Here is a 12,433-nt window from a genome sequence, read left to right as displayed (position 1 = left end):
AAGAAATAAATAAAAACAGTCCGCGGAAGACCCTCCCCTTTTCACGACACGCTGCGTTGCCTGGCAGACGTCTGACGTCATGCCGTTGTCCGAGACGTTCAAAAGATGGCTGCTCCCTGCGAGTGAAGACTTTTCTGTGAATTTTAAAGCTTTTATATTCATTTCTACACAGTAAGTGCGGTATTATTGCGTTACATTAATGCCTTTCGAATTTATCGACGTATGTTGTTATGTAAATGTTAACGAGGCGTACAATAAGTCTGTTAAACCTCACTTTACTTAGTAAAACCTGTCCATGCTTACTTAACCACGTTTGTTTTGGCAGTCTTTTTAGGAAGGTAAACTGATATTTGTTCTTGGGAACACATTGATTTCATGTACTTATGATGTTAACAATACGATCGTAAATTTTGGTAAGATGCAGTAGGCAGTAACATACGAGTACATTTGAGAAAGTTTTAAACGTGTAAAATACAGTAAGACCTGACGTTTTAAGTGTTGTAAACTGATAAATCGTTAGAAAATTAATTGAATTCTTGTTTTTTGATACAAATTAAAAGAACATTGCTGATGGTTTGCTAATGTGTGTTATATTTTTTTCCTGTTTAACAAGTTCTGTAAATGGTTTAAACATTTTTCAACAGATGATGAATATGGACAAGATGGAGAAGATTGTGCCATCTGCTGAGGAAGAAGACCAGAAGGAGGAGTCAGTAGATGAAGAGAAGGAAGAAGAACAAGAAGAAGAAAAAGAAGAAAAACATGATGACAAAGATGATGACAAAGATGACGACGTAGATGACGACGTAGATGACGACGTAGATGACGACAAAGATGACGACATAGATGACGACAAAGATGATGAAGAGGAGAGTAGAAAAGTTAAAGAAAAGAAAGAAACAGTTCCAGAGTCTTCAGATAAAAAGATTCCATTACCTCTTGAAGCTAAGAAGAAAAAGCAGTCTGATGTCCTGAATCTGAACAATGAGGTGGTACGAATGAGAAAGGAGGTGAAGAGGGTACGGGCTTTGGTCATCAGGAAATTGACACGTCAGATGGCTGCCCTGAAGAACAAGAAGGGAAAAGAGACAGAAATTGAGAGGAATCAGAGAAGAGCGGCCAGGCTGCTGGAGGAGATTTATGCCATGAAGACTCTTAAACCTGACATTGTAAGTTTCATTTATACATACATTCAATTTTTAAACTCCAAAGCATCTGTTAAAATGCATGATATTTTCCATCTACAGGTGACCAAGACGGCTTTGCAGAAAAATCTTAACTTCGAACAAGTGTGCAAAAACCCTAAGTCAACTATTTCTGACCGTGCAATTGCACGTATTGCCACCCACCCTCAGTTCAACAAGAAGATTGAGAGCATCAAAGCTGCTGTGAAAGCCTTCAAAGTGGAGAGAATGAAGGGTGGAAAGCAGCGAGGGAAGGAAAAAGTGCAAAATCAAGCTGAAAGGGAAACTCCACAGTCACCAGACAAAAAAAACAGTGAGAAAAAAGAGAAAGACAAAAAAGAGGAGGTAAAGGAAATCACCCAGGAAGAAAACGGTGTTGTTAAAAACACTGGAGAAGAAACTGTCACTGTATCTGAAAGGGAAATGGAAAATGCAACTCACTCAGCTGCTGAAACGCAAATAAAATCTAAGTTGGAAAGTGTAACACCAGAGTCAATAAAAAGTAGTGATATTAAGGACATTGTAAGAAATAAACCTCAAAATAAAGCAGCAGAAAAGAAAGCCAATCTGAAGCCTGCTGTGGCAGTGCTTCCCAAAAGAGCAGAAGAAGATGAGGAGAGTGATTTAGAATTATCAGACGAAGAAGTGAAGGAGTACTTTGATGACAGTACAGAGGAACGTTTCCATAAGCAGTCCTCCCAGTCAGAGGAGAGTGATGATGATGACTTCTTTGTGGGAAAAGTGAGCAAATTCAAGAAAAAGAAAAAGAAGGACATCGAGGAGAAGAAGGACAAGAACCAAGATGTAAAAAAGGACTCAATAGACGCTTTGAAAAAATCAGACAAGATTCAGAGTGAACTTGATGAGCTAGAGTCGAGGTTGAAGTCCAAAGCGACCTCGCTTCAGTCTGTTTTCTGTTCTTCCTTGGCTGGGACTAAGACTGGTGGGAGTGGCGGTGTCAGCAGAGGGCGAGGAGGAGATAGATTTAGAGTTCGAGGGAAAGGTGGCAGTGGTGTTAACAGAGATTTTAGTGAAAAGTTCAAAAGGCAGGAGAAATCAACAGAAAGAAATTTAGGGTCCAAGTACAGCAAGCCCTGTCCAGAAGGCAGACCCCTTCAGTCGGAGGAGAAGGGCTTTGCAACTGGCGGGAGAGGAAGGGGGCGAGGCCGCGGCGATTTTCTGAGGCAAAAGGATCATAAAGGCGGAGGATCCTTTTCACATTATGCACCACAACCGGCTCTGCATCCATCCTGGGAGGCCAGTAAGAAAAGGAAGGAACAGCAAGGACAAATCCAAGCTTTCCAGGGAAAGAAGATTAAGTTCGATGATGATGACTAAAATATTTGGTTTACACTGAATACGTTTTGATTGAGTGTCTTGTGTGCTTTTCACTTGGTTAAAGATTTGGTATGAAAGATTTCTGAAACTTGCTGGTGAAATATTGTGATTCCTTAGATATAAAATGAGTCCTGACATATAACTTCCCCTGTTTTATATGATTATGTATGATTTATCTATATGAATATACAGTTCATGAGCTGGATTTTGATATTATCTTTCTTCAGGTTTGTTATAACCAATGCATCCTTAGGATTTCACCAATGCTCATTATGGGTTAGTTACTTTCTGCATAAGTGACATGTTTTTGTTTGTTGCCTGACACTGTTGAAAGCGTTTTATAATACTAAATTTAAACATGGAAGGTCATGTGGTTTCTATAATTGCATTACAGGAAATGTAATTTAAATAAATTAATACACAACAACGTCATTTACTGTGCACAATGTGGGTTTTTCACAGACCTATATGTAAATTGTTAAGATATGTTTTTATTACACACGCCAAGGGTTTTAAATACTGCAATAAACATAATAATCTGCTCTTGAATTGATACCTCACTGGTAGATCTCAACATAATCCCTAATCTGCTCTGTAATATTGATGTTTTCTTAGCAATGGCAATTTGAGAATCTGTTAGCAATTATCATTATTTTGTAAATAATCTAATCAACAAAATAATTATAAATGTAGACACTTTTTAACACGTGAATTGGTCGTGTGTGAAGCCACGCAAGTATTTTATCTGAGCATCTTCTATTAGGCCTAGCTATAACAGCGAATGTATTATTATTATTATTGTTGTTGTTGTAATAAAAGTAGTAAAGTTAAGAGTATTACGAAATGCAGTCATATGTAGCATTGGCGCGCAGTAAGGATAAAACGGAAGCGGTACATTTATTTTCAGAATAAAAGGATGATTTCGGAAAAAAAAATTCTGCTGTATTGTGTTTAATGTACAGGCGAAGTAACATTTATGTATAAAACAAATACACACTGGTAGTAGTTATATTTTATGTTAGTGAGTCTTTGCTTTTAAAAGCGTGCTTTTATTTTGAAGGTCAGATGTGCCTCTTTAACGACATTATTTCCGTTAACTTTACATGTGTTTTGCCCAGAGCAGAGGCATTACACCACGCCTTTTCGCAGCATACTTTGGAATATTCTGGTCCATGTGTAGTTGTGTTTGTCGGCCCACTTTTTCAGTCGAAGTTCTGTGAGGCTCCATCGGTAAGGAAGTGATTGTAAAGTGTTGACTTTTGCCAGAAGCAAACTATTGCTCAGTCCTTGGATTAGCATGGAAGGGGGATGGGGGAGCGTTGCTCCCACTAGCTAAACACACCGGTGAGGGAAGCTAGCTCTTTGGTACTGACAACCCTCAAAAATGACGCAAAAACTTTCCTCAGAGCGGAAAATAATTTTATAATTAATTGCAAAGGCAAGTGGTGTGCCTGTGAGTGCATGCAGAGTGAGAAACAAATAAATACAGCGCAAGGCTAATTAATACTGTATCATTGGCCAAAATGGCTTTTCAGGTGGTAAAACAAAAGTGTTGAGGTGCATGATATTGCAGCGCCGTGCATTTATTATTTGTTAATGTTTTCTCTTAGGCAAAGAGAAGGCTGGAACTGGAAGCCATTGATCCACAGGACCTTCAGGATGGTGACAAGACCACACAATTAAGGAACACAATGGCCTCTCTGACCCCCACAGGAGGAATTTGTAAGACTTTGCAGTGTAATACTTTTATATAAAAGTGATGTATGTGACTTTAGAAGAACTTTCCACGGTTTTAAACCTTTAAATCTGTGCAGTATGGAATTTTCCGAGATTAAAGCCATAGATGTGTGCTTGTAGTTTTCTTGTATATGTGCACTCTCCAGCCCCATGTTTTACAAAGCTTTCATTCCACTCAGCGCTACATCACCTGATATAAGAGATTTTTTTAACATCAGTTGCATAATATAATTTGTATTTAATTTTCAGCTCCTGGTAAAATGTACATAGGACGCACTGACACTGCACTGGGCACCTTGACAACGAAGTTTGCACAGATGCTGAGGAATTCAGATGACGGGGTGTTGGACCTAAATGTAGTCACCCAGGAGCTTAAGGCTCCAAAGAGGCGTGTGTATGATGTCACCAATGTCCTGGAAGGGATCCATCTCATCAGAAAGAAATCCAAAAACCACATCCAGTGGATGTAAGTACAAGAGGAAGTACTGTATTGCAAATAATCAGCAACATTTCACAGCAGTGTATATTCTCTTTCTAAGAACTGCTTGTTTGATTTTTGTTTTTCACATTAACTGAGCTTATATGTAATATGCAATTATTGTCTTTGCCTGCACAGGGGTGGGCAATTTCAGCCCGAGAGAGAGCTAAAGGTTCTTGTTGAGGAGGAGAGGAAGCTTGACGAGCTGATCCGCAGTTGCATGCAGCAGGTATATCAGCTGTGTGAAGACAGTGTCAGTCAGAGATATCCTTTTATTGTCTGAGGATTTGTTTTTCAGTCTTGGGTAAAATAAGTTTGAAAAAAAAAATGAAAAATGTGAGTTAGGATGGATTATGGTGTATTCTGAGCTACAAGAGACATTGTGGATTTTCTTCCTTGACCTTGTGGATCACATACGCCTATTTGACATATGAGGACATCCATAGCATTCCCGCTTTTAAAGGACAGACTGTGATTGTGATCAAAGCCCCTGCGGAGACAAGGTTGGAGGTGCCGCATCCAGAAGAGGTACGCAGAATGCTTAAAGGAGTGTTTCTTCTGCTATATTTTTTAATACATACCATGTGAACCCAGAGCTGTCTGTTCAGAGCCTCCAGGTTTATCTACGGAGCACCCTGGGGCCCATTGATGTGTTCGTCTGTTCTGATGACTCCAGCCCAAAGGAAGACACCAGCAATTCAGTGGCCAGTAGTGTCAATACCAGCTGCAATATCTTGACCACCAGGGGGAATGACTCCATCCTTTTGCCTGCCTCGTCCATCTCCAAGGTGTTTTCCAAAGGTGAGCCTTGTACTTAAGGATCCTGTGTCCAGGTTGCTCATGCAGAAGGGTTGCATAAATAAGACGGTTCCTATGCCTAAGACCAGACATTTCTGCCCATAGAGAAAATGTACAAAATGCCGTCTTTAGTTCTGCTTTGACATTGTTGGATTTATTTTGCTTCTGGTTTTAAACAATTTCTTCCCCTTATCTCCTTATCCACACCCCATTATCCTTACAGACAATGTGAGCAATAGTCATGGACTCGGTAGTTCCAAACCACCGCCCCAGCTGACACAACACTCATCATCGATTACTTTAACCCCTGTTTCCCCAAACCCCACTACCTTTCAGTCTGCCTCTGATGACCAGACTTTTGTCTCACTTTCTCCACCTCTGGCCTTCTCTCTTGATGGGGAGGACTACCTCCTGAGCCTGGCTGAGAATGAGGGCATCACTGACCTCTTTTCCTCTGTTGATTTGGAATCGTTTTCCCCGTAATGCCGACATTTTTTTTTGGAAATGCTACAAGTTTGGAGTAAAAGAACATTTTCACACCAGGGATACAATATATAAAAAAAAGCCGAATCGAATGTGTTTTGTTCTATATTTGTGGAATTTACTAACTCAAAGGAATATGGAGGACATATCCAAGAGGAATCAAATTGGAGTGGTTTTGGAATTGCCGTGTAATTCCATTCCGGTCCAAGGAAAAATTCATTGTTTTTTTTTTTTTTTAACTGTTGGGTTTAGGCTTGTGTGTGTGTGTGCATGTGTTTGCCTCGGATGTGTGATCTCAGTGCCCCTCTCAAAGGTATGAGCCTTATGGTTTCACCACCACAGGACATAGCATTGACCCAGCAGTGTTTGTCTGATGTTCTGGAGAGATACATTTATCTGTTTTTGTTCTTTGATCAAGAAGGAGACTAGGGGCTCTGTGCAACTGTGTCAGATGATTTCATCTTTAGCATTAAAGAGAGTTAGAAACTTGTGAGAACGTGGTGATGGTGTTTGTGCACTACTGCATAATGAATGATGTTGGGTTTTTTTTGGTTGTAGTGTCAATTCTGTTTAACTGTGTTTGTACTTCCACTGACTTGTGCATAAATGTGTTCACACAGACCAGCATGGCAACATACAGTGAGTGCACTGTGAACCCGGCATAAGCAGGTTACTGCTTTTACAATTGTTATGGTGAACACAACACGTTTGGTTAACTATAGCAGGTAAAGTTGGATAGAAGCTATCTGTATGTTTACTATAATTCAGCAGTCTGTAATGGGTCTGCACACAGTGTGCTAGCTAGCAATATCTTGTGATCATGTCAATGATGCTATTTTCTTTTTCACCGGCTGCATAGCTTGCCACAAACAACTATGCCGTGTACCACATTAGCATACTAACTGAATTATCACATAGCATTATTTTCAGATTTAGCCATTCAGCAAGCATGCTCTCACCAAATCCTAAATCTGTGCCTTCTGTGAGCCTTATCACTTCACACTAACACACACATAAGCTGTGTATGCAAATTTGATTTCTGATAGCAATTCTAATACCTCAAAACCAGGTGTTGCCTGAGATTGACATGATATTAAGGACTAAAATTGCTGATCTGCAGTGAGTGAACTTTAGAATGACATAAAGAATCCTACTGAATAGGTGTCAGATTCACTGCTTACAGCTCAGTCTCTGTTGTTGGCTTGATATCTTTCTCAGGGTTCTGACTGCAATACATCCTTTTAATCCCCTCTTTACCATAACACTATAGCAATACTGTTACCAGTGATCTATTACCTTGACCGTGTTTGAGATGCCAGCTTTTACCTTGTAAGCTCAAGGAATAGCCCAGCCTCTCATCCCACTTGTCTTGAATGCATCTCTCTCCCTTTTCCCTTATGGTACCAACAAGTACATTTTATCAAATCATTCAGATTATGCCAAACACAAGTTGCTAAACTGCCATGTTTCCGGCTAGCAGCACACAAGCCCATTCTAGTAAGAGACACTGAAGAACTAACAAAACAAAGATGTTGAGTGGAAAGCTTTCTCTGCGATACTCTTATCTTCTTTATTACACAAGTGAATGTAGAGATAGGGGACAAAACTACGCATAGCTCTCAAGATCTGTGTGTGGTTGGTTGGTTGCAGAAATAGAAAGTAATGTTGCTGTAAAACGGTTGCATGAAATCCTTCATAAAAAAGTGGCAACTAAATGAAAATTGGACTTCTGTGTTGTTTTAGACTGTCCTCATTTGTAGGTTGTTGTAAATAATGGACCTGGGTTTTTTGAACACATACACCGTATACATTATACATACATACATACATACATATGTCAAACTGCACTCACCTCCAGTTCCATGAATAGTTCTGCTATCTGTTCCAGGTTCTTAGAATTGTCAGAGCTTCAAGGTGCAATTGCATTATGCTAAATTTCCATTATTCTCACATTACATTATTAATGTAGTGTGTGTCCATGCATTGGCCTTGGGATTGAATTACTGTTTGAGCAGTTTGCCATGCATCCCTCTTCATCTCTGACTGATAAAAGGCTTCTGTAAAGCTGGTCTTGAGTCACAAGGTCGCTTTTTTCTGTGTGAGGGAGAAGTTTTATCTGGTATAGTTTTGGAACCTTACTTTCCAAAGTAAAACTGTTGAATGTCCATAAACAATTCAGAGGAACCCAAGACAAAATATCAACTCAAGCAACTACTAGTATATATAACTTTTAAAGGTAGCTGTGAAGACAAAAGTATCAGAAAGTAAATGCATAATTACTATTTTGTGGTACTTAATTGCCTTGTTTAAGTAACATTGATCCAAATGTATTCACAGTTAACACAAGAAGTGCTTTGGGAATTATTGACATGAATAAACTAGCATCACTGACAAATAAAAATGTGAAATTGTACACATAATAATTCTAATAAAACAGTAAAATTATAATGGGAAAAGGGTTGATGAAAAACCAGATGTAATGAGTTAATTTATTATTCAGTGGAGAGTAATGGCTGTGAGGGCCAAATGGTTTTGTTTGATCTGTGAAAACAGTGGAGAGTGGAATGAAGAATGCTGAATGCTGACTGCTTCATAAGCTTATATGATTTCATCAGTAATTTTCCCAATTTCTTTTCAACACCTTAAAATGTTGTGGCACTCATTTGTATCTTATGTTGTGCAGATGCAGTGTTTAGACACTAGGAGGCAGTGAGATCCCACACAATCTAGGATTGCCAGCTCGTGTTTTCAGTGTCAGAAAGTGTTGCTCACTTCTTTCTGAGAACGGCTTTTATGAATCCATTGAGGCTAAAGCGTGTTGGACGTGAAAGCGGAAGGAAGAAAGTTTCAATTATGTTTATGAAAAGTTGATCGGTGGGGTTTTGCTTCAGCTACAAATATGACCTTTTGAGCAGGCAGGGGTGCAGGATAGACCCTAGCTGACATGATGGTGTGGCATTTTATTCTCTTATTAAAGGAAATCACACCACAAGTGTCCCACTCTGAAATGGGAAATGTTTAAATCTCAGCTTTGACCATTATTATCATTAATTCTACTGACTGGCTTATCACTTTCTGAGGCCATTTAATGGTTATTAAAAAAGCAATTTGTGACTGTCAAGTTATATTACCTGTTTTCATACACATCGATTGAAACAGTGTATTCACAAAAAATCAATGTAACACAGCGGTTCATCAATCTCAGATCATTTTTGAAATCATTCAAATATGTGAAATATGATTCAAATGTGTAGGAAAAAAGACTTTAAAGCTGAGATTTTTCTGTTATGTGTCCACTCACTCTTTCCAAACTTTCTCTGTTGTCTTTTCTTCATTGAATCGCACCTTCTCTGCCTCTGCTTCTCTTTGTCTGAGCCGTAGCATCTTAGAAAAACACATCATCGCCCTCAACATGATGATGTAATCCGTTGGGCGCCTGCAGGCTCCAAACCTGACCATAGATGGCAGTGTTGTGCCTCAGAATTTCTTCATGAACCCTGTCAACCCAGTTCCCCACAAACAGTGGCAGAGTTCATGGCGAGTCACTGGATCATTGCTGTTATTGATGCATGTGTGTTTCGCTTGTGTTTTTGTCCTCTCTTGCCACTAAGATTTGCGCATACTAAAAAAAAAACCAAAGTGAATATTGAATTGGGTCATATTGAATTGGGCCTGACATCACCATGCTGTTGTCTCAAGAGGGCTCAGTTAAAGATCAGTCGATATAGCTGTCAATCAACTGATCAACTGGTCAATGAAGTTTCATTTTTAGAGTGCTTTTTCTCGTCACCTACAAGCAAATGACTTACAGTGAAAGGTTCAGAAACCCTGAACAAGATGCGCACATGGCTGGGCTTAACGGGTGAGATAGGACTAAGTCACCACTTAAGACTCGGTCCTCCAAGGGGTTTAAAAGTGACTCTGAGCAAGGGCAATCCACTCTGACAGTGCAGGTTTATAGGCTTGTCCAGCTGTCCCTTTCCCCCAAAATACAGCACTTGTTCCAGCACTGCGTTCTTCAGCTAGGCTGTTGTTTTGACTGCTGCAATGCACTGAGGGAGTAAGAGGGAGAGAGAGAGGAGAGAGAGAGCAAGAGAGAGAGACAGAGAACAAAAATGAGAGAGGGTTAAAAAGGGAGCATGAAAGCAGGAGAGAGAGAGGGAGCAAGCTTACTACTCATCTCTCATTGGGTACTAAGAGCATGGCGTCTTTTTACGTAGCGCCATCCCAGCCAATCAACTAGCTTTACAATATTTTGGGTTTATGAATGAAATCAGTAGTGAGAAAGCAGGACAGGAGTAGTTTGATTCATCACCAGCAGCTCAGGGTGCGCAGAGTATACCAAAGAGATAGGTGTGCTTGTTTGCAGCGCATGGGCCTCTGGACTTATGCGGAGAGGTTGGTATATGATGGGGACTGTACATGCAAAAAGCACCTGCAGGCAAACCTATGCCTGTATTTATTATCACAGACAGAAGTAATTGCAGTCTAACAGTGGTTATTTCAGTGCAGATGACCTCATGTAATGTAATGTAAAGAATCTATATTTTTTTGGTCTGCAATAAAAAATGTGATGAAGTTGCGGAGAAATCTTCGAGCTGTGAGGAGATTCACACATTCCAGTGGGGGTAACTGTGGGTGTGGGTGTTTGTTTTTGTTTTTGAATATGCAAATGGTTGCAGCGACCTGGTGCTAGAGGCTTGCAGTCACTTTTACACTAATGTTCCTCACGGCTTAATTCGGACAAACTCATGACACTGAGAGCCACGGCACGCACTCGATATCTGCCAGACACGTGAAATTGGAACTTGTTCTGCATGAATCCTGTCCTTGTGTTGCCTGTGGCCCTGAGTGCAGGGACAACTGCTCTTTCATTGAAGCCTCCGTCTGCTAAAAGAATGCACAGACCCTCAGAAGACCTCACCTTCTTTCTCAGACATTTCTTTGGTGTAATCTTGTACTCCAGAACAAGTCACTTGAATTTGCTGTTTACTTTTTATAGAAACTCTGAGTCAACTGTTATATTGCTGATGATTATGTGCCGGTGGTGGTTAGGACTGTCACCAAGGTTCCAGCTTCAATTCAATCGTTATTGTGGTGTTTGCACACAGACTATATTCTGGCTTCCTCCCACATTTCTAAAAATATGCTTCTTAAGTTAAATATCTTGCATCTTCTTTTAAAGCATATTATTGTATTAGCCTCATGGTAGAGATCATGTGATCACAGTCTGAAAGTTCACATGTCAACAAAGAATCTATCTTCAAGTACTACTTCAAGGGGTGGCCTTCAGGAAGCGACCTAACCTCGTCCCCAGAGGAGACGGTTTGCATTGAGTCATTGTACATTGCAGTGAATGTGCTCCTTGTGCATCACAGAAACAGTTGATCAGCTGACAGCAGGGATGCTGAAACTATACAAACTTGTTAAACCTTTGCTACAGTATTACTACAGGTGAAATGTGACTAACTGGAAACATAAGTATTCCAAAGTATACATCATTTTTCAGTTTATGCTGAACTTTGACACTAGACTGTCTTTGTGGTCAGGACTTGTACTACACAATTGTCACTGCGATAAGAAAATACTGTTGTATTATTGTTTGGTTGATCGTTTAGAGAAAGCTTTAAGCTGCATCTGATCCTTTCTGAGCAGGTGCATTGTGTACAGGCACTGCACTTTAAAAGAAAATCATGCTTTCAATGTAAAACGGTGCATAGCATAAGCTGCCCGTTGTTGCTGTTCTCTTCTGTGGATGTTTGATAGGAGGATGGAAAGGGATCAATTAACTGCTCCCATCTGCAGGAATCCATACTGTGGGCCTGTAGATGGAACATCAGAGAAAGTCATTTTCCTCTGTCACATGGTCTTTAGGGGCTTGTCTGCACAAAGGTTTGACCTCTTCCCAGGAGGCTTTGGCTTTAGATATGCTCTCTGTCAAGTCTTAATACGACCCTGGCCTGGTTACCATATTTATATGTGGGCTTTATACTGTAGGTCTCAATCTCAGGAGTGAATATATGAGGTTGGGCTTCAGATGATGTAGGAGTTGGCTGGGTCACACACAGCTGGGCCCTGGCTGTGGTAAATGTGGAGTGGTTTGGAATGTAATGTCTGGTTCCCTCTTGTTCACTGGTTTGAGGTTTGTATTTTTCCTCTACTGTGCCGGGCCATGCAGTGTGGGTGTATAATGCTTCAGCTGTTGTGATGACAGCCTCATGACCTGTTGTGAACCTCGTCCACCACTCCACCCCTGACTTACTCGCTCTCCAGTGGGTATTTACTTTCTTTAGTTCCACTTGGATACATTAAATATTTGCATAGACAAAACCAGACGTGAACCTGAACCCGAAGGCTCCTACCCTTAAGCCAATCCATACAAAGACAGTCAGTTGTCATTTGCATGTAATTTGCA

At 40.2% G+C, this 12,433-nt stretch overlaps 2 protein-coding genes across 3 annotated transcripts; both read left to right on the top strand.

The window, feature by feature from the left end:
* Positions 1-75: 75 nt before the first annotated feature.
* On the top strand, positions 76-2,954 carry srfbp1 (serum response factor binding protein 1). Of its 2 annotated transcripts, XM_028398621.1 has the most exons (4): positions 76-171; positions 645-774; positions 811-1,169; positions 1,248-2,954. In XM_028398621.1, exons 2-4 carry the CDS (start codon positions 645-647, stop codon positions 2,520-2,522), a joined length of 1,764 nt encoding a protein of 587 aa, XP_028254422.1. In that variant the 5' UTR covers positions 76-171; the 3' UTR covers positions 2,523-2,954. The 2 variants fall into 2 exon arrangements, with proteins under 2 accessions (XP_028254422.1, XP_028254420.1); XM_028398619.1 differs by having other exon boundaries at positions 645-1,169.
* Positions 2,955-3,626: 672 nt separating this feature from the next.
* Positions 3,627-8,441, top strand: e2f3 (E2F transcription factor 3). Its single transcript, XM_028398052.1, has 7 exons — positions 3,627-3,752; positions 4,133-4,244; positions 4,509-4,725; positions 4,876-5,001; positions 5,151-5,265; positions 5,346-5,538; positions 5,759-8,441. The coding sequence occupies exons 2-7, from the start codon at positions 4,214-4,216 to the stop codon at positions 6,016-6,018; spliced, it is 942 nt and encodes a 313-aa protein (XP_028253853.1). The 5' UTR covers positions 3,627-3,752; positions 4,133-4,213; the 3' UTR covers positions 6,019-8,441.
* Positions 8,442-12,433: the final 3,992 nt, after the last annotated feature.

This window comes from Parambassis ranga, chromosome 2, assembly GCF_900634625.1.
Source record: "Parambassis ranga chromosome 2, fParRan2.1, whole genome shotgun sequence".
In the NCBI taxonomy this organism is placed as follows: domain Eukaryota; kingdom Metazoa; phylum Chordata; class Actinopteri; family Ambassidae; genus Parambassis; species Parambassis ranga.
Note: the sequence above shows the minus strand (reverse complement) of the source record. Positions and strands in the feature narration are given on the sequence as shown.

Bases quoted from the DNA above. Each gene is read 5' to 3' on its own strand.
- srfbp1 (XM_028398619.1), top strand. From the start codon at position 645: ATGATGAATATGGACAAGATGGAGAAGATTGTGCCATCTGCTGAGGAA. The intron at 1,170-1,247 runs GTAAGTTTCATT...TTCCATCTACAG, and splicing joins AGACTCTTAAACCTGACATT to GTGACCAAGACGGCTTTGCA.
- e2f3 (XM_028398052.1), top strand. From the start codon at position 4,214: ATGGCCTCTCTGACCCCCACAGGAGGAATTT. The intron at 5,002-5,150 runs ATATCCTTTTAT...CTTGTGGATCAC, and splicing joins GAAGACAGTGTCAGTCAGAG to ATACGCCTATTTGACATATG. The intron at 5,266-5,345 runs GTACGCAGAATG...CTGTCTGTTCAG, and splicing joins AGGTGCCGCATCCAGAAGAG to AGCCTCCAGGTTTATCTACG.